This window comes from Urocitellus parryii, chromosome 1, assembly GCF_045843805.1.
Source record: "Urocitellus parryii isolate mUroPar1 chromosome 1, mUroPar1.hap1, whole genome shotgun sequence".
NCBI lineage: Eukaryota > Metazoa > Chordata > Mammalia > Rodentia > Sciuridae > Urocitellus > Urocitellus parryii.
In genome coordinates this window covers 57,194,397-57,215,607 of record NC_135531.1, presented here as the reverse complement: position 1 = coordinate 57,215,607, position 21,211 = coordinate 57,194,397, and the positions used below count along the sequence as shown (strand labels likewise).

Here is a 21,211-nt window from a genome sequence, read left to right as displayed (position 1 = left end):
CACTAGAACTATAAAAATTCCTTCAATCTAAAAAGTATACATTATTAATGTACATTGTACATTAATAATACTTGAACAACCATATTAGTGTTACTCTTAGCACATACACATTTCTTTCTTTTATTTATTTTTGGTCACACTTTTGATTCTTTATATTTGAACTTCTTTTCCTATGTGGAGAAATTGCTTTGTTGATCAGTATTTTAAAGTTATGCCATATAAAGCAGTGTGATATTTTTAGCTAGAATCCACAAGATACTTATTTTGTAAAGATATTTTGCTTTTTGTCCTTAGTCCATTCATTGTTTCACTTTTATTATAATTTCAAATCCTCTTATTCTTAGACAAGCTTAAAAACATTTTAAAAATATTTTTTTAGTGGTAGGTGGCTGTATTTTATTTGTTTATTTTTATGTGGTGCCAGAATTGATCCAGTGCCTCATATATGCTAGGCAAGCGCTCTACCACTTAGCCACAATCACCCCTTAAAAAGATTTTTGTGGAACATAAATGTTACTATGGTGATACAGTTTATAAAAATACAGTTTTGTTTTTATCCCTACTTAAGATGTTTATTAAGATGCTATTTGATATTCCTGACAAGTGTTGTAAAAATGAAATGCATATGTAATCCCAGTGGCTCAGGAGGCTGAGACAGGAGAATTGAGAGTTCAGAGCCAGCAAAAGCAAGGCTCTAAACAACTCAGTGAGACCCTGTCTATAAATAAAATATAAAATAAGGCTTGGGATGTGGCTCAGTGGTTGAGTGCCCCTGAGTTCAATCGCTGGTACCCCCTCTCCCAAAATGAAATATATACAATGTTTTCCATGGATTCAATACTTTCAAACATTTTACTCTCTCAGAATCCCGCAGTAAGTGTACAAAAGTACTGATATGTATTCAACAGATGAGTATTAAAGATCAAATTTAAAATTTAGAATTTGCCTATCACATGGTAGGGTTTTAGTAAATCTTTATTGATGAATGCAATAAGTTGATTGATGAAGGAAAGGAACCTTTGGGAATTGCAATTAACAAGAACTAGGGGACTAGGTTTGTGGCTCAGTAACAGAGCGCTTGCCTAGCAAGTGTGAGGCCCTGGGTAAGTATTTAAAAAAAAAAAAAGAACTAGGAAAAAAATTAACTAGTACAATTACAATTAACCTAAGACCAAAGAACCAAATTTTATCATAGTTTTCTGTAAGGAGAATGTATTATTTGTTAGGAGGATCCAATGTCAGACATTTTAGGATCATTTAATTTATTATTCACTCAGCAAAAATATTGCTATCAATGAATATTTTTCATATAAGGAAATTAAAGTTTAAAGAAGTTAAGATTAAGTTGTCAAAGGTCACATCTAGTGAATACTCTTGTCTCAGACTTTGGCCCTTAGAAACTTGTAATGTGTACTGTATTAAATCTGTGGGGTGGGGATTAGCAGTTTTAAAACTTCTATACAATTATATTAGATTTAAGAAAAAAGACAAAAAGCTATTATCCTCAATTACTTAAAATGATTGGCTTTGACAGATGCTGAAATGTTTAATCAAACTATATTCTAAGTATATTATATCAGTGTTTTTTGTTGTTTTTGTTGTATTTTGTTTCTTTGACAGTTTTCTTAAAAGAAAATTTATTTACATACCTTTTTTTGCCACATAACCTTTTAAAGTTATAATAGCATATTATGTAGCTAGTTTATGTATTTTTCTTTGATTGCTAATGTGTACTAAAAACAAGTCTGGGTTCTGATTACCCATAAAGAATTGAAATGACCTCTGGTACCTAATGGAATTATCTTTTTATCTTTTGTTGATAAAGGAATAGCTCATAGATTTTTTTTTTTTTTTTTTTTTTTTTTTTTTGGTGCCAGGGATTGAACCCTCAGGTGCTTAACCATTGAGCCACATCCTCAGCCCTTTAATTTTTATTTTGAGACAAAGTCTCACTGGATTCCTGGTACTGTTCTCAAAATTGTAATCCTCCTACTCAGTCTCCCAAGTCATTAGAATTACAAGTGTGTGCCACCACACCTTGCTGTGTTGATTTAACACTTAACATATCAAGAAAATGGTTATTAACATTATTTTATTTTTTTTATATTTTGAGCCATTTTAAGAATAATCAGAAGTAACAATATTGTGGTGAAAACAACTTTATTACAAATTATAATAAAAACTGAAATATAGGAAACCCAGATTTTTGTTAACTGTATTTTCCTGAAATGGATGATGTCCTTTGAATGTAACTAGCTGTCCATTGACTCTTATGTTTGAACCTGGAACTATCTATTCTATAAATAAAGATTCTAGATCTCATATGCATCTTTAATAGATTTTAGCTTATTCTAGTTACTTATCTTGTGCTTCTGTCATCATAATCCAACAACATTGAAAATCTTGACATCATGATCTTGTTAAGAAGAAAAAACAACCATGTACCCCTGATCCTCTTTGTGAAACATTTCATTTGTATTTTTATGAACACTAGTTAAAATTATAAGTCTGATAAATTTCTCATTTCCACACTATCAGTTTCTTTCCTGCCCCCTTTATATATAAGTCTTCCTTAAGCACTTGTTCACTTATAAACCATATCAGGTAACTTAGTACACAAATATAATAAAGGATGAAAATACTATCATACAACATCCTTTTAGCCAAATGCAGTGTTCTGCGTTCCTGTGCAAAACACATCATGATGAAGTCCTTCCTGTTGAATGACTAACTGGATGGGAATGCCGTTATTTCCTCTTTGTCCTTAAAATCACTTGTTCACTCATTATTCTTAGTTTCAGAAGTTTCATCCCTGATTCATTTGAGAATTCACAGTTTGAGATTTTATTTGTATGGTCAGTTTTGTCATAATCTAGAGACTATTTGTTCTTTGCATTCTAATTTGCCTAATAATTTTGAAAATGGTCAGTGTTTCTCTCTTTGACATTATAGATAGAATGAAAAATTTAGGACTCTGAAATGTGTTCAATGAAAGCTACAAAACAGTGATGTCTATGCTTTCAAAACATGATACTGTGAGCAACACCACATAAAAACTGAAGGATGATATAATCATAACTTATTTTCCCTACTAAGTTATCTTTCTAGGTGATCACAGTATTCCATTTTTTACTTAACTTTGGGATAGCTGCTAAAAAAATAATTGATGAGTAATGCTTAAATAATTCTAAGGATGATGAAGTAGGAAAATACTCAAGATATAAAAAAATTAAGATCCCTAATATATCATTGTATGTCTTCAATTTATAAAGACATTGAACAAATCATTCAATAACCACAGAATGAAGGAATTTTATTGTTAAAAATGAACACTTTTCTGTTCTTTGGAAGACTTCTAAGAATAAGACTTGAATTATTAATGCTTACAAATGAAGTTGCTCAAAGAAGAAACTCAAGCATTAAAATTTGGCCTTATATATTGTAGGATATATTGAGGGTTAATATAACCACATTCCTTCCTTTTTTCCCCACAACCAAACCTGAACTGGTTTTATTTCCTTTTCCTGTCCCACATTAAAGGGTTTGCTATTGTAATTCATTCTAAAATAATAATAATTTGCTCCAATGAGGCATTTCTTATCTTAAAAATCAAAGCACATCTTAATATCTTTGCTAAATCCACTGAAATTTTTTTAAAATAGAAAGTAATATCACATATAAAAGATGAACTATTTCCCCATTATGACATCCAAGTAGACCATTTCAGTTAGTTAGAAATACTTAAAATATTGAAAGAAGTTTTCAGGTTTCAGCATAAGAAAAGCTATTGTGTAGATCTTGCTGTAGCAAGCAGTTCACAGTAGAACCACATTGTCTAAATCACAATCTGAGAGAATTATGACTAAAGTGAGTCAAGGGGATCATGGCTAATGTAAAGTAATATTTACTTTAGCTGTCAGGCAGACATATGAAAAGATATGTGAAATGAAGAAATGCCTGTGTTAACTCTGGAGACAAAGGCCTTCTTCCAACAAAAGAAGAGATTCCATCTAGGGATTATTGCTTGTTTTTGTGGAATAAGCACCCAAACTATTTTGTGGTTAAGAGTAAGTTAAACAGGTATATAATTCAAACAGATTTCATGGGAAATTTTGAAGCCTTAAAAAACCTTTTTTCCTCTTCTGTAGTAAGAGCAGTTACTTTGAAAAACAGAAAAAAAAAAAAAGATGTATATAAGAATTGTAAGTGAGGTGAGCAAGACTGCCCTGCCACATGTCAGAAACAGAAAACCAGATATTATTAGGCAAATGACGTGGGAGCAGGACTTGAGGAAAGTATTCATTGGAAAATACAGGAAGCTGGTTAGCTCAGTTCTTTTGTTGTTGTTTTTTAGTTGTAGATGAACGCTTACCTTTATTATGTGGTGCTGAGGATGGAATCCAAGCCCTTACACTATGCCAAGTACGCACTCAGCCACTGAGCCACAACCCCAGCCCTAGCTCAGTTCTTTAAGGAAGAGATGAACAGCTCAAAAAGCCAGATTCAGGAACTGTATCAGTCCCATGTACGTCCCTTAATGCTTTAGGGTTGAGTGAGTATGTTAATCCAGCTGAAACCAATCTGGGATTAAAATTTTTGAGGAGTACAGAGTTTATTTGGCTGTTATCCTTCCTTTGAATCTTGGAGAAGAGTCAGTGTTGTCAACAAACATCTGTCTTAAGGTGGAATAGCTATACTTTCTAGAGCAAAACAGTTATTTTGGTACTTTAGGAATAGGAAATGAAGAGTGTATAAATCTATTTTCTTTTGTATTTTTAAACCTTTGGGGGCAGGCGCTGGGGTTTGAACCCAGGGTTCTTTACTGATGGGTGGTAAAGTACATCCCCAGTTCTTTTTTTTTTTTTGGGGGGGGGGGGGGCAGGGTTTGGCTAAATTGCCGAAGCTGGCCTCAAACTTGCAATCCTGTCTCAGTCTCCAGGTTGCTGGGATTATAGGCATGCACCACCACACCTGGCTCACTTCACTTAATTCTTGAATTCTTTTTATAAGCTACCACAAAATCTTTTGGGAATAAAGTAGAGAAGTAGAATATCAGGTAGACAAGAAGGTAAGTAGATCGGTTGGAAGTAGAATTCCATGTGTTTCCTTTATTCATCCTAGAGTTTACTGGGCAGAACCTGATAATATTCCTTTTGTCCATTGTTTTAAGGTGTCTTATTAGATAGTTCCTAAGAATTTATGAGCATAGATATTTATCACAGCTTTTTTTAAAAAAAAATATTTTTCATTGTAGATAGACACAATACCTTTGTTTAATTAATTATTTTTCTGTGGTTCTGAGGATTGAACCCAGGGCCTCACACATGCTAAGCAAGCACTCAACCACTGAGCCACAACCCAGCCCACAGTTTTGTTTTTTTTTTTTTTTTTAATAGGAAAATTTGGAAATAACCTGACTGATGTCCTTAGGGGGGGATCTGTTAAGGAAGATTTTCCAACCATACACTGTAATACTACATAGTCATTTAAAATGATGTTATAATGTTGGAACTCTCAGGCAGAGATTTTGAAGCAAGAAGTTAAGGAACTTAATTTTTTTGTTTCTAGGTTTTAGGCATATGTGACATGATTCGGAAGAAAATAATAATGATTCTCAGAGTCTTTTGGTGAAAACCATCTGTTAAAATTCATCAACAGTGAGCAACTGTTGTTATTTTGTGCAAGTTGTTAGTGCAGGCTTTGCATAGTAACAATTTCAACATATATCTATGTTCATACAGTTAGAAATTTGGGAGAAGTTTTTCCAAAGAAAGGAAGATTACTATGAATTTCCCCTTTTCTGTAGTTTACCCATTCTTTTACCTTAGTGATAAAATACACATGAGAAAATTATATAAGAGCTGGACATTAGTAGAACAAAAATGTAAGGGAAGTTGTTGAGGTTTTCCCTAAAATTTCACTGGAAACGGGTTATGTTGCTAAAGTGTTTTAATAAAATAGAGAACATAACCCTGCCATAGACTGTTAATACTTTAAGAAAATTTAGAACTGCAGAACGGGAGAGCCAAGAGTAATTTGTTCAGACATAACTAGATACATCTAGAATATAACACTGAAACAAAAGATGGAAAATATCCAGGTGGCTAAGAAATATTAAGGGGAGAGTAAATGAGAAAAAAAAGAAAAGAAAATTTAGAACTCAACAGCAGTGGATCAAGAAACAATGTGGGGGCTGGGATTGTGGCTCAGTGGTAGAGCGCTCGAGAGACCCGGGTTCGATTCTCAGCACCACATAAAAATAAAGGCATTGTATTGTGTCCATCTTAAAAAAAAAAAAAAAAAAAAAAAGATATTCTCTCTCTCAAAAAAAAAAAAAAAAGAAAGAAAGAAAGAAACAATGTGGCTCAGTGGTAAAGGGTTTGCCTAGCATGTGTGAGCTCTGAGTTCAATCTCTAGCACTGCCAAAAAGTAAAAAAAGAAAGAAGCAATATCAAGGTTAGGATTCAGAGGAAACTTTGAAACAGTTGGCAAAGAAGTCATTGAAGGGGATCATCTTTATGTGACAGGAAAATAATAGCTCATATAACTCTTTCTGATATTATTCGGTATTTGCCTTTCATTAATATAGAATATAGTATAGTGATAAACAGTATAATCATAGCTCAGTATTATAACCCTACTGGCTTCTTTTGTAATTTTCTATTAAAATAATAAATTGTACATTTTGGGCTTGGGATGTGGCTCAAGAGGTAGCGCGCTCGCCTGGCATGTGTGCGGCCTGGGTTTGATCCTCAGCACCACATACAAATAAACATGTTGTGTCCTCCAAAAACTAAAAAATAAATATTAAAATTCTCTCTCTCTCTCTTTAAAAAAAAAAAGATTTGTACATTTTATCATATACCTCAACTAAAACAATTGATTTGTTCAGCATCACATTTATAAGGACAGGCATTTTTGCTGCCATGATCTAATAAGGAAAGAACCTCTCAGCCAACCTTTTGTGTTATGAAATATTAAACTTGTCGTCAAAATAGAAATTTATACTGTCTTAGAGAATTTTGAGTTGATATTGTAGTGTGTGTCACAATATTTTTCATTCTGTACTAAAGATAGTTTCAACTTATTGTTTTGTAAGAGTGAATTTTATGTACACAGGATTAAGTAGTGTTGATGTTTTGACTGTCCCATTCATTCTTCAGCTAAGTTAACAGAAAAAGGAAGAGGAGAAAAGACGGTGGAAGAGAATATATGTATGATTCCTGTATGTGTAGGTCTTACTCTGAAGGTGGAAGCTAAAAACGAAAAGTTGTTTCATTCTCATCATGTAAAACTTGTTGGCATGTGATTTTAATACATGTTTTCATTTATACATATATAAAATAATTGGAATGGAATATGGAAAAATAATAATCTGTGAAAGTCTTGGGTTACAATTAACAACTTTCAAGCTTTAAAAAATAGTTTTATAGGAATGAAAATGAAAAGGACTTTTTAAAATGTCCATCATCTAAGATGTATTAACTTGAAAAATACTATTTTCATTTTAGAGCAATATTCTTAATTCATTGTATTTAAAACTAGACAGTAAAAAGAACAATCTGAAGTTTTAAGCTGGATGTTTACTTTGTTAAACAAAAGTACTAAATATTTGAGCATTTGAGAGATTTAATTCCCAATTCCCTACCTTGCTAGGGATGGTACCCAGAGTCCCAAGCCCCATTTGGGAGATTTAAAAATAATATTCATGGCAGGTGTAGTGACAACACCATAATCCCAGCAACTTGGGAGACTGAGGCAGGAATATCTTAAGTCCAGGTCAGTCTTACCAACTTTATGAGACTCCCAGCAATTTAGGGAGACCCTGTCTAAAAATTAAAAAAAAAAAAAAAATAGAAAGGGCTGGGGATATAGCTCAATGGTAAAGTTGCCCCTGGGTCAGTCTGCAGTACTGCTGCTGCTTCTTCTACTACTACTACTACTATTACTAATAATGATAATGATCATTTTTATATATATTAAAGTTTTCTGAATAAGTTAATGGGGTTTGATTATTTACAGTAATTAGAAATGGGCAACAAGCTCCACATAGGAACTTTTTTTAAAAACATTATCATTTTCTGTATATATTTATTTATTTGTTTGGTGCTGAGGATGAACCCAGTCCTCATACATGCTAGGCAGGCACACTACCACTGAGCTACAGCCCCACCCCTTCACATAGGAACTTACTCTGAAGTTCAGTTTTCGATATTCATACTTCTCTTTCTCTCACTCTCTCAGTCCCTCTATCTTTTTTTCCCTGTCTTATTACCTCAAGTGTATTTTGCATATTTTCTGGTAGATTAATTCCAGGTGACTTTGCTCAATATGCTAAGTACTTGTGATATTGTTTACATAATTTTGTGTTTTTTTAATAGTTAGAGAGAATGCTAAAAATTCTTCCTTAGAATTCCTTCTGAAAAAGTCTAACTTGCCATCCTTTCCATACCAAAAACAGAGTTTTGCCTTATATTTTAAAGTGGTAACCTGAATAGTTGTTGGTAGAATCATACCAGGAAGAATTTTGAATATTTTTGGAGAAATATGTGCCTTTAAATCAATACCCTAAACCACAGGAACACGAAGTTCTTTCCTTTGAGTTGTGCGTTACTGTTTGTGCTTCTTAGTTGAAGCAAAACAGGCTGTATTTGCCTATTTCCCTTTTCAAAAAGAAACCCCTCCCAACTTTTGTTTATAAAGTCACAGTCACATCCATTCAAATAATTTGGGCTTTATATGTGACAGTAATCCTACTACAAATACTTGTTTGAAAGCAAAAACCAATAAAATTCACCTATGTAATCTGTGACCTTTGTTTTTTCTTTTGGATGCTTTTTATAGTTGCTTGTGTTTATTTTAAAGGAAGAAAAGTAAGAAAAGTAAAACTACTGATTTTCATAGCTCTGGAAATTTGGCTTAACTTTAATAATAATAATTACGATAATAACTGTTGACTGAGATCTTGTCACATACCAGACACCATACTAGGCACTTAACATTTATCTGTTGTCCTCATAAAGCCATTTGAAGTAAATCTTACTTCATAGGAAAATCATACTTAGTGATATTATGTGAATATCTCTGCTAGGAGCCCTCTTTTAACTTTATGGATTTCTAGATAACAAACTGACTGAAGAACTAATGGGAAAAATATAGATAATCGGGACTACTGAGAGACTTTATAGAAAAGTTGAAAGGATTTTGGAAAGACCTATGAAAGCATGCTAACCACAGACATAAATATTAGACCCAAAAGAAATTCATAGTGATTCAGATATACCAAAATTTAGTATGTTGCTATTATGGTATTAACTTTCTGTTACTCTAAGAAATACCTGAGATAATCAAACTATAAAGAAAAAAAGTTAGCTGGGAGCCATAGTACACACCCATAATCCCAGTGAATTGGGAGGCTGAGGCAGGAGGATTGAAAGTTTGAGGCTAACCTCTGCCACTTAGCAAGACTTAGACTGTCTCAAAAAAATAAAACAAAAAGGACTGGGCTACATGCTCAGTGATGGAAGTATCCCCGAGTTCAATCCCTGCTTAAAGAGGGAGAGAAAAGTTTTTTATTTTGGCTCATTACTTTGGACATTCCAGTCCATGACGGGTTGGCATGTTGCTTTGTGCCTGTGGCAGAGCAGCACGTGTATGGCAGGAGTGTATGGCCCAGCAAAACTGCTCATCTTCTTTCTTTATTTTTTTTAATGTTTATTTTTTAGTTTTAGGTAGACACAATGTCTTTCTTCTATTTTTATGTGGTGCTGAAAATCGAACCCCGTGCCTCATGCATGCTAGGCAAATACACTACCACTTGAGCCACATCCCCAGCCCTGCTCACCTTATTTCAAGCCAAGAAAGCAGAGAGGAAGGAGAAGAGACTGGGGTCCCACAATCCCCTTGTAAGGCACACCCCTCAATGACCTAAAGACCTCCCACTAGGCCCAACCTCTAAAACATCCCACCACTTCCCAAGTCTTTAGGGGACGTTCAAGATCCAAATTATAGCTATGCCCTTGGTCTTGATAATTTCTTTGATTTAGAAATAATCAAAGTGATTAGGCTTCAGTTTAAAATAGAGAGGTCAGAGTAGCTCTCACCGAGAAGGTGACATTTAATAAAAGACCTGAAGAAGTGGTGGGAATTTAGTCAAGGGGCTATCTGACCCTCTAGGGGAAGGGAAACTGGCAGTTTACAAAAGGGCCTTGAGTTGAGGCTGGAATGTACCTTGACTGAAGAACAGTGAGCACGCAGAAGAGTATTAGAAAAATACAAGGTAAACAAGTAGGAAGGATTCAAACTCTTTAAGGCCTTGAAGGTCATTTTAAGGATTTGTGTTTTATTTTGAAGTGAGGTGGGGTAGCATTATACAGTTTTCAGCATAAGAGTGATATGATCTAATTTGTGATTTAAAAGAATCATTTGGACTATAGTGTTGATAATTAACAAGAATAGCATGGGTAGAAGCAGAGAGACTAGGAGACTGTTGAAATTTATCTAGGCAGGAGATGGTGGATCAGACTAAAGGAAAGCAGTGAAGATGGTTGGAAGTAGTTAAGCTCAGGATGTATTTTGAAGGAGCCCACAGGATTTCCTGACAGTTTGATTGTGAATGTTTGAGAAAGAAAGTCAAGAATGATTCTAAGGCATGAGCAATTGAAAGGGATTCAAATTGTCCTCAACTGAAATGAGGAAGTAAGTAGAGCTGGTTTGGGGGAATGGAGGGAAATGAGAAAATCAGTTTGGGACATGTTAAATTTGAGATGTTATGAATTTGGACTGGTATTGCAAATTTGGAAGTCATAGACATATAAATGACAGTAAATGTATACCTATGAAATTGTACTTCAGTTGGGGTTAAGTAGTCTTCAATAGGGGAAAGTAGTATAAAACTAACTTTGTCTCACAATTTTTCCTGGTGCCAGCATTTCTGATAGCCCATTTCTAACCCAGTTAAGAACCCAAGCTAATTCTTAAGAGTTTAGCTAGCTAATTAATATAAGTATATAATTAGTAATATAAAATTGTTCATTTTTCTTTTCAATAGTGTTTATTTTCTTTTCATATATTCATCATTTAAAGGGCAAGGTGGCTTAGAGGTGGAGTTCTGTGTTTAGTTTTTGGACTCACTTTTTAGTAGTTGGGTATGGTGAAATTATAACTGAATTATATTTGCCTGCTTTACTAGAAAATGCCAAGTAATTGAATTACTGAAGACTAAGACAAAATACAGGGCCATATTAAATTGCATCTGACAGTTTAAGGAAAAACAATGAAAACGGAAAACCAGCCTGGGCATTCAGAAGCAACATCCACACCACTGGTTCCTATATTTTGGGGCATATTGAAATCACCTGGCAGCTCTAAAAATACTGCTATTAATCTGGCTCTTACTCTCAGAGTTTCTGATATATTTAGTATATGATGAAACCTGAGTGGGCATCAAGATTTTTAAGTTCCAGAGGGAATCTAATGTACAACGAAGTTTGGAAACTACTATGGTGTCCATGTTTTTTCCTAATGGAACTGCCATTAATAGTCACAGTATTCAAAGTCCCTACTGAAATTATTTTTATTCTTTGTTGTTGCCTAAAATGGAAACCACATTGTTTGTTTGTTTGTTTGTTTGTTTTAAAAATGAGTCCTCAAGAGCCAGACCTGGTGGTACACACCTGTAATCCCAGCAACTTGGGAGGTTGAGGTAGGAGGATCTCAAGTTTGAGACCAACCCCAGCAACTTAGTGAGACCCTGTTTCAAATTAAAAATAAAAAGGGCTAGGGATGTGGTTCAATGGTAGAGTGCTTGCCTAGCATGCATGAGGCCCTGGGTTCAATTCCCAGCACCACATGCACCAAAAAAAGAAAGAAAAGTGACTCTTACAAAAATGAGAACTTGATATCAAGATGAGTTTTCATAAACAGACCTTACTAAAGTAGCATGTATTTTCCATTGAGGGAAGGGGGAAGGTCCTCAAGGCAGATTGGAGTAAATGAGCTCTTGCTAAATCATGCAAATAAGTTACTATCATTGCTGTAGATCTGTTCACCTGGCCTTTTATTTTTTTCCACATTTTTTAGTTTCATCTGGCCATTTGTGTCTAGCATAAATGAACCCCAAATTGGAGGCAGCTGTGATATCATGGTAACTGTATTGGAGTTGGAATAAGACTTAGATGCAAATTGAAATTCTTCCACTTACAGGCAGAGTTATGATGGGCAATTCATTTAACTTTGCTGAAATTTTAATTTGTTTTCTTGATAATTTTTTTCTGTTACAGAGTTTATAACAGTTGTTATAAAGAGTTTTTAAGGCTCATATAATGTGAAGATAAACAATAAGATCTACGTGTAGATATTAAAGTATTTATTTGAAAGGCTATTTCTATTGTTTTCTTTTGCTTTGCAATGGAGTCTCTCTGTTGCTCATCCTGACCTCAAACTCCTGGGCTCAAGTGATCCTCTTGCCTCATCTTCCTGAGTAGCTGAGACTATCTATATCTCTATCTATCTATCTATCTATCTATCTATCTATCTATCTATCATACCACCATATCTGGCCTTCAAAAGGATTTTTCTTAATCTTAGGAGTGACATAACATTGTACAATGTAAAAGTTTCCTGGAAGTGAATAGTTTTTTTCTGTAGTTTTCACCACTGTCTTAATGCTCTGGCCAAGTGCAATGGTTTGTAGTCCCAGTGATTTGGGAGGCTGAGGCAGAAAGATTGCAAGTTCGAGGCCAGCCTTAACAATTTAGTGAGGCCCTAAGCAACTTGGCAAGACCCTGTCTCAAAAAAATTTTAAAAGGACTGGGGATGTAGCTCTTGGGTTAAATCCTTAGTAAATAATAGTAGTAGTAATAATTATAATAATAATAAAAATGTATACAATAGAATTTAAAGCATAGTAGAGAAAGTGTTATTTTGTATTTGCTGTAGTATTCATCTATAGTTTTGGATTCAGACTTGGTTTTCAACAAAGATGTTGCCATGTTAAAGCAAATTTGTGTCAGCAGACATGTTCCAAAACCAAGATTCTTCTCTTTTTATACTGGCAATAATAATATCTACCTTTCAGGGCTCTTATGAGGTTCACTTTTAAAGCCTCAAGTGTAATGAGTAGCTGGCACAAAGCATGCAGAAAATGTTAATTTCTGTTTTTCTTTCAAGAGTATAGTAATCTTGGAATGATTTCTTGTAGAAATAGATAAAGCAATCATGAAATTCATATGGAAAAACAAAAGACCCAGAATAGCAAAAACAATTCTAAGCAGGAAGTGTGAATCAGGTGGTATAGCGATACTAGATTTCAAACTATATTACAGAGCAATAGTAACAAAAACAGCATGATGGTACTGGTACCAAAACAGGCGGGTGAACCAATGGTACTGAATAGAGAACACAGAGACCAATCCACAAAACTACAACTTTCTTATATTTGATAAAGGGGCTAAAAGCATGCAATGGAGGAAGGATAGCATCTTCAACAAATGGTGCTGGGAAAACTGGAATCCATATGCAACAAAATGAATCTGAATCTCTTTCTCTTGCCATGCACAAAAGTTAACTCAAAATGGATCAAAGAGCTTGATATCAAATCAGAGACTCTGCGTCTGATAGAAGAAAAAGTTGGCTCCGATCTACATATTGTGGGGTTGGGCTCCAAATTCCTTAATAGGATGCCCATAGCACAAGAGTTAATAACTAGAATCAACAAATGGGACTTACTTAAACTAAAAAGTTTTTTCTCGGCAAGAGAAACAATAAGAGAGGTAAATAGGGAGCCTACATCCTGGGAACAAATTTTTACTCCTCACACTTCAGATAGAGCCCTAATATCCAGAGTATACAAAGTACTCAAAAAATTAAACAGTAAGAAAACAAATAACCCAATCAACAAATGGGCCAAAGACCTGAACAGATACTTCTCAGAGGAGGACATACAATCAATCAACAAGTACATGAAAAAATGCTCACCATCTCTAGCAGTCAGAGAAATGCAAATCAAAACCACCCTAAGATACCATCTCACTCCAGTAAGATTGGCAGCCATTATGAAGTCAAACAACAAGTGCTGGCGAGGATGTGGGGAAAGTGGTACTCTTGTACATTGCTGGTGGGACTGCAAATTGGTGCGGCCAATTTGGAAAGCAGTATAGAGATTCCTGGGAAAGCTGGGAATGGAACCACCATTTGACCCAGCTATTGCCCTTCTCGGACTATTCCCTGAAGACCTTAAAAGAGCATGCTACAGAGATACTGCCACATCGATGTTCATAGCAGCACAATTCCCAATAGCTAGACTGGAACCAACCCAGATGCCCTTCAATAGATGAATGGATAAAAAAAATGTGGCATTTATACACAATGGAGTATTACTCTGCATTAAAAAATGACAAAAGCATGGAATTTGCAGGGAAATGGATGGCATTAGAACAGATTATGCTAAGTGAAGCTAGCCAATCCCTAAAAAACAAATGCCAAATGTCTTCTTTGATATAATGAGAGCAACTAAGAACAGAGCAGGGAGGAAGAGCAAGAGGAAAAGATTAACATTAAACAGAGACATGAGGTGGGAGGGAAAAGGAGAGAAAAGGGAAATTGCATGGAAATTTGTTATACAAAATTACATATAAGAGGTTGTGAGGGGAAAGGAAAAAAAACAAGGGAGAGAATTAAATTACAGCAGATGGGATAGAGAGAGAAGATTGGAGGGGAGGGGAGGGGGGATAGTAGAGGATAGGAAAGGTAGCAGAATACAACAGTTACTAATATGGCATTATGTAAAAATTGTTGACGTGTAACCGTTGTGATTCTGCAATCTATATTCGGGGTAAAAATGGGAGTTCATAACCCAATTGAATCTAAAGTATGAAATATGATATGTCAAGAGGTATGTAATGTTTTGAACAACCAATAAAAAAATCTGAATGGTAATTTTTCAGGAGTTAAGAATTCTTAACTATCTTTTTTTTAAATTTGTCTTATTGATTTCCTTATGTGTCCTAGTTATGGATGCTTTTAAAAGCAGTATTTATTTTGTATGCTTTTTCAGATAGTAAAAAAAGAAGACATTTTACATTTACACCATGTATAGCACAAAAGAAAAGAATGACAATGACAAAGATGATCTTCTGCTTAGAATGGGACTTAATGATAATAAAGCAGGAATGGAAGGATTAGATAAAGAGAAAATTAACAGAATTATAATGGAGGCCACAAAGGTATGTTTTTTGTTTCCTTTCATATCTGTAATTTAATTACTTTTAAACTTTCTATTTCAAGGAAAATAGTTTTGAACATCCTTTTTATTAAATATTTTAATATATATTATTAAGCAATGAATAAGTAAGGAATACTCTTCCTTCAATTTTTTTTCTTTCTTTCTTTTTTTTTTTTGGTTCTAGGGATTGAACCTATGGACACTTTACCTCTGAGCGACATCCCCAGTCCTTTTTATATTTTAGTTTGAGACAGGATCTTACTAAGTTGTTTAGGGCCTTGCTTAGTTTCTGAGGCTCGCCTCATACTTGAGATCCTTTTGCCTCAGCTTCCCAAGTCACTGGGATTGCAGGCATGTGCCACTGCACCCCGGCATAATCTCCCTTCTAATTTTTTGCTCTTGCCATTCTACTTTCAGTGGTACATGGCTATAATCCCAGCTTCTAAAGTTCAAGATCAACCTAGGCAATTTAGCAAGACTGTCTCAAAAGAAAAAAAAAAAAAAAGGACTGGGGGGTTATAGTTCACTGGTAGAATGCCCCAAGGTTTAATCCCCAGTACTGCCAAAAAAAAAAAAAAAAAGCAAAATGATGTACAAGTTTTTTTTTTCTTTCTTTCTTTCTTTGTTTTGGTGTGTTTTTATTTTTGTTTTGAGGTCCTGGGAATTGAGCCTAAGACCTTGCTCATGCTAGGCAATAACTCTACCATTAAGCTACATCCCTAACCTTTTGAGACAGATTCTTACTAAGTTGCCCAAGTTGGTCTCAAACTTGGAATCCTCTTGCTTCAGCCTCTTTTTAAAAAATTTTTAGTTATAGATAGACATAATACCTTTACTTTATTTATTTATCTTTAGGTGGTGCTGAGATCAAACCCAGTGCCTCACATGTGCTTGGCAAGTGCTCTACCGCTGAGCTACAAACCCAACCCTGCTTCTGCCTCTTGAATAGCCAGGATTATAAGCTTGTGGCCCTGCACCCAGCTGCTCTTTTCTTTTGTTTTTCTTTTTTTAATTCTTTTTTTTTCTAATACTTATTTTTTTGGTGTAGATGGACACAACACAATGCCTTTATTATTTTTTATGTGTGCTGAGGATCGAACCCGGGTCCCGCTCGTGCTAGGCGAGCGCTCTACTGCTGAACTACAATCCCAGCCCCTGCTCTTTCCTTTTTTAACCCCAACAGGAGAGTACTATAATTGGTTGGTTTTCTGTCTTTTGTTTTTGTGGTGCTGTGGATTGAACCCAGGTCCTCTAGCATACTAGGCAATCACTTTACCCTTGAGCCACATTCCTAGCCCCCAAATAACTGCAAATATTTTGTTTTGTTTTCAGTTTTTATAATTGAAGGTCTTTCTAAGTAAAGCTCTGTATTGTTGTTTATGCTCACATGTGTGGGTATAATTTATTAATCCAGTCAGAATCTTTATTGATGGACATATAAGTCATTTCTAGACTTTAATTTTTATAAATAATACACGCTGAATAACCTTATACTTCATAGCCTTGCATGTGTACAAGTATACCTATAGGAGAGATTCCTAGAAGTAGAATTGCTGCACAAAAGTACAGATAGCATGAAAAAATATATGAATGTGTAATTTTTGTGAGTTATTAATTCATCAAACATTGATTGTATCAATTTTTACTTCTACCACTGATATGTGTACGTGTGTATTACTAATACCAGAATTGCACTAACAGATTGTATTATCAAACTTCTGGATTTGCCAAGCTGAAGTAGTAGTATAATGTAGCTTATAGCTTTAACAAACAACCCAATAAAAATATGGGCAAAAATATGAGTACGTATTTCAGTAGAGAAAATTTGCATATGGTTCATAAATACATGAAAAGATGATCAATATCATTAAGGAAATACGAATTTTAAAACTTCAATGAGATACTATTCACACTGCTATCCAGAAAGCTATAATAAATAAGACAGATGATCACAAATGTTGACAAGGATGTAGAGAAATTGGAACTCTCATATGTTGTTGGTGGGATTGTATAATGGTTCAGTCACTTTGGAAAATAATCTGTCAGTTCCTCAAAAGGTTAAGTATGACCCAGAAATTCAACTCCTAGGTACATAGCCAAGAAGAATGGCAATGTATGTCCACACAAAAACATATACCCAAATGTTCTTAACAGCATTTTTCATAATAGTCAAAAAGTAGAAATAATCTAGTATCTGTCAACCTGATAAGTGGATAGAGACTATGTTCAATGTTAGAATGGATATGTTGAGTAGTGGAATGATAAATAGCTTTAAGGTATATTTTTACATTTTTTATTATTTTTTTATTTGTTCTAATTAGTTATACATGATAGTAGAATGTTTTTCGATTCATTGTACACAGATAGAGCACTACTTTTCATTTCTCTGGTTGTATATGATGTAGAGTCACACTATTCATGCAATCATACATGTGCCTAGGGTAATGATACCTGTCTCATTCCATCATCTTTCCTACCCTATTGCCCCCTCTTCCCACTCTCCTCTTTGCTTTATCCAAAGTTCCTTCATCGTTCCCATGCCTCCCACCCCTTATTGTGGATCATCATCCACTTGGTCATTTATGTTAAAATTTTGGTGGAGATAACTAATGACTCAGCTAAGGTCTTGGATATGGCCTGTGGATTCTGCCTAGGACAAAGTATTCTTTTCTGAATGCAGATCTGTACTCAGCACAATAATTCTATGATTTAGAATTTATTAATTCTATGATTAATGAATACATTTTATAGATAAAGAAACAAAGAATAAGTAATTTCTTACTAGCTGGTTCACCCATCTAGTAAGTGGTAGAGCTAAGTTTGAATTCAGTTCATTTGATTCCAGAGTCTATACTCTTAGCTAACAAGGTATACTATAATAATGCTTTCCTTCAGACATATTTCTTATGATTTATTTTCTCCATAGGGATCCAAATATTATGGAAATGAACTCAAGAAGGAAAAACAAGTCAACCAACGAATTAAAAATATGATGCAACAAAAAGCTCAAATTACCAGCCAGCAACTAAGGAAAGCACAATTACAGGTATTAATTCAATTGTTAAAGTGAAAGTTGGTGGAATAGTAAATGGCCTTTAAAATACGTTGTTTTTGAGTCATAACTTCAAATAAGATGAAATCTAAGTTTTCATTATATTGTAAAGTATAGAAAGCTAAGTTTCATTATATTGTAAAACATACACATTCAGCAAGTGTACATACTTTGCTAAGCATTGTTATACTCATTTACAGAGATTCTACATCTAGACTTTATTACCTCCATTATACTAAAGAATAAATGGAGTCTTTTTTTAAAAATTTTTATTGTTGGTTGTTCAAAACATTACATAGTTCTTGACATATCATATTTCACATATTTGATTCAAGTGGGTTATGAACTCCCATTTTTACCCCTTATACAGATTGCAGAATCACATCGGTTACACATCCACTGTTTTACATATTGCCATACTAGTGCCTGTTGTATTCTGCTGCCTTTCCTATCCTCTACTATCCCCCCTTCCCTCCCCTCCTATCTTCTCTCTCTATCCCATCTGCTGTAATTTAATTCTCTCCCTTGTTTTTTATTCCTTTCCCCTCACAACCTCTTATATGTAATTTTGTATAACAAATTTCCATGCAATTTCCCTTTTCTCTCCTTTTCCCTCCCACCTCATGTCTCTGTTTAATGTTAATCTTTTCCTCTTGCTCTTCCTCCCTGCTCTGTTCTTAGTTGCTCTCATTATATCAAAGAAGACATTTGGCATTTGTTTTTTAGGGATTGGCTAGCTTCACTTAGCATAATCTGTTCTAATGCCATCCATTTCCCGGCAAATTCCATGATTTTGTCATTTTTTAATGCAGAGTAATACTTCATTGTGAATAAATGCCACATTTTTTTATCCATTCATCTATTGAAAGGCATCTAAATGGAGTCTTAATTAAATAACTTACCAGCCTCATAGGACAGGTAGTTGCCAGAGCTAGGATTCAACCCAAAACTTGTGTTTTTTTTTTAAATTATAGACATGCTTTGCCACTAGAAAAGGCCACAGGATAAATTGGCATATTTTCTGTAATGCTGATTTTGCAGACAAGGATTTGGAGGAACATATTAACTAATTAAATTAAAAGGCAACTTAAGCAGGCTTACACCTATAATTCCACTGACTTAGGAAGCTGAGGTGGAGGTATTGCAAGTTCTGGGCCAGTCTCAGCAACTTGATGAGTGTTTTTGTTTTAGATCAGTCATATTCTCTATCTTTGCACTCTAAAGTAGTTATTTTCACCATAGGTAATAAAAAAAGTAGAAAAGATTTGGGGATGTGGCTTGGTGATAGACGGCCTCTGGCTTCATCCGCAGTACCACCATCAAAATAAATAAATAAAAAAGAAAGTAATTTAAAACATAATCATGTTATAGTAAAATACAAACACACACAATATATACACACACATATATACATATATGTACATACACACACATATATACATATATATACACATATGACAAATGTACCTGAATTTTAAAAATAAAACACAAAGTTTCTAAAAACATGGAGACTTTAGATTTCTCCAGTATTTAGGGAGAGTTATTTTATTAGAAAAGTTAGGAAGGAACCAAGGGACTGCAAGTTCTAGGCCAGTCTCAGCAACTTGGTGAGTTTTTTTTTGTTTTAGAACAACCCTGTGTTGATCATTCTTGTTTTCTATAGTAATTGTGGAATAGTAAGTAATAGGAACCAAGGTTCAGGGCACCATGTGGTAGATTGACAATTCAAAGCAGTCACATTTCTGCTAATAAAACTAAATTTATAGCTAGACAAGTTTACTCTCTTTTCAAAATCTGATTCAATGCTAAAGCATTACACTATACATAATAATAAAATTATAATATTAATTAATATGCTATGAAATCTTTCTTGTGATAGAATTCAGGGATCATAAATTATGTTTTCTTTCCTAAACTATGTATCATTTTTGATATATGCTTTCCTAAAGCACAGGATAATTTTAAGTATTATAATGTGGTGACAAAAGATTATTTGTCTGTTAGATCAACATTTTTAGTGGTTCTTAGCATTCCACTGTATGTAAGTAACATAATTTTATTTATTTTACCCTACTTTGGTTCCAGGTTTTTTGTTTTAGAACAACCCTGTGGTGATCATTCTTATCTATCTTTGCACTCTAGTGTAGTTATTTTCACCATAGATGGTACTATTTTACATTTTCAATATTGTAAGTATTGTTTTCCTCACATACTTTTTTTAAGAGTAAAATTCCCCTTTATTAGGTTATTTTAGTTTTGATATCAAAGATAGATAATGACAGTCCCCCCAAAAAATTCTAGGTCAAACTTATACATAGAGTATGTACAAATATACTAAATAAACATTAAAAATACTGTCCAATGATGTATATAAATGAGTACATCACAATTATGCTCTTTTTAAAAAAAATTTATTCTAATTTGTTATATATGACAGCAGAATTCAGTACAATTCATATTTCATATATAGAGCACAATTTTTCATATCTCTGCTTGTATAAAATTATATTCACATCATTTGTGTCTTCTTTATACACGTATTTAGGGTAGTGATGTCCATCTCATTCCACCATCTTTTTAATAACCCTTTTGTCCCCTCCCTCCCGCTTTCTCCCTTTGCCCTATCTAGAATTGGTCTAATCTTCCCATGCTCCCTCTTCTAATCTCACTATGAATTAGTCTCCTTATGTCAGAAAACATTCGGCATTTGGTGTTTTGGGATTGGCTAACTTCTCTTAGCATTGTATTTTTCAACTCCATCCATTTACCTGCAGATGCCATGATTTTATTCTCTTTTATTGCTAAGTAATAGTCCATTGTGTGTATATACCACATTTTCTTTATCCATTCATCCACAGAAGGGCATCTGGGTTGATTCCACAATTTAGCTATTGTGAGTTGTGCTGCTATAAACATTTATATGGCTGTAGTATGCT

The 21,211-nt window shown here is 34.1% G+C and overlaps 1 protein-coding gene across 1 annotated transcript in view; it reads left to right on the top strand.

The window, feature by feature from the left end:
• Positions 1-21,211, top strand: part of Polk (DNA polymerase kappa) — a 63,808-nt gene that overhangs the window by 4,687 nt on the left and 37,910 nt on the right. Inside the window, exons 3-4 of the mRNA XM_077795953.1 lie at positions 15,056-15,224; positions 18,150-18,269. Coding sequence (XP_077652079.1) covers positions 15,090-15,224; positions 18,150-18,269 — 255 coding nt within the window. The 5' untranslated portion in view covers positions 15,056-15,089. The remainder of the gene's footprint in view (positions 1-15,055; positions 15,225-18,149; positions 18,270-21,211) is intronic.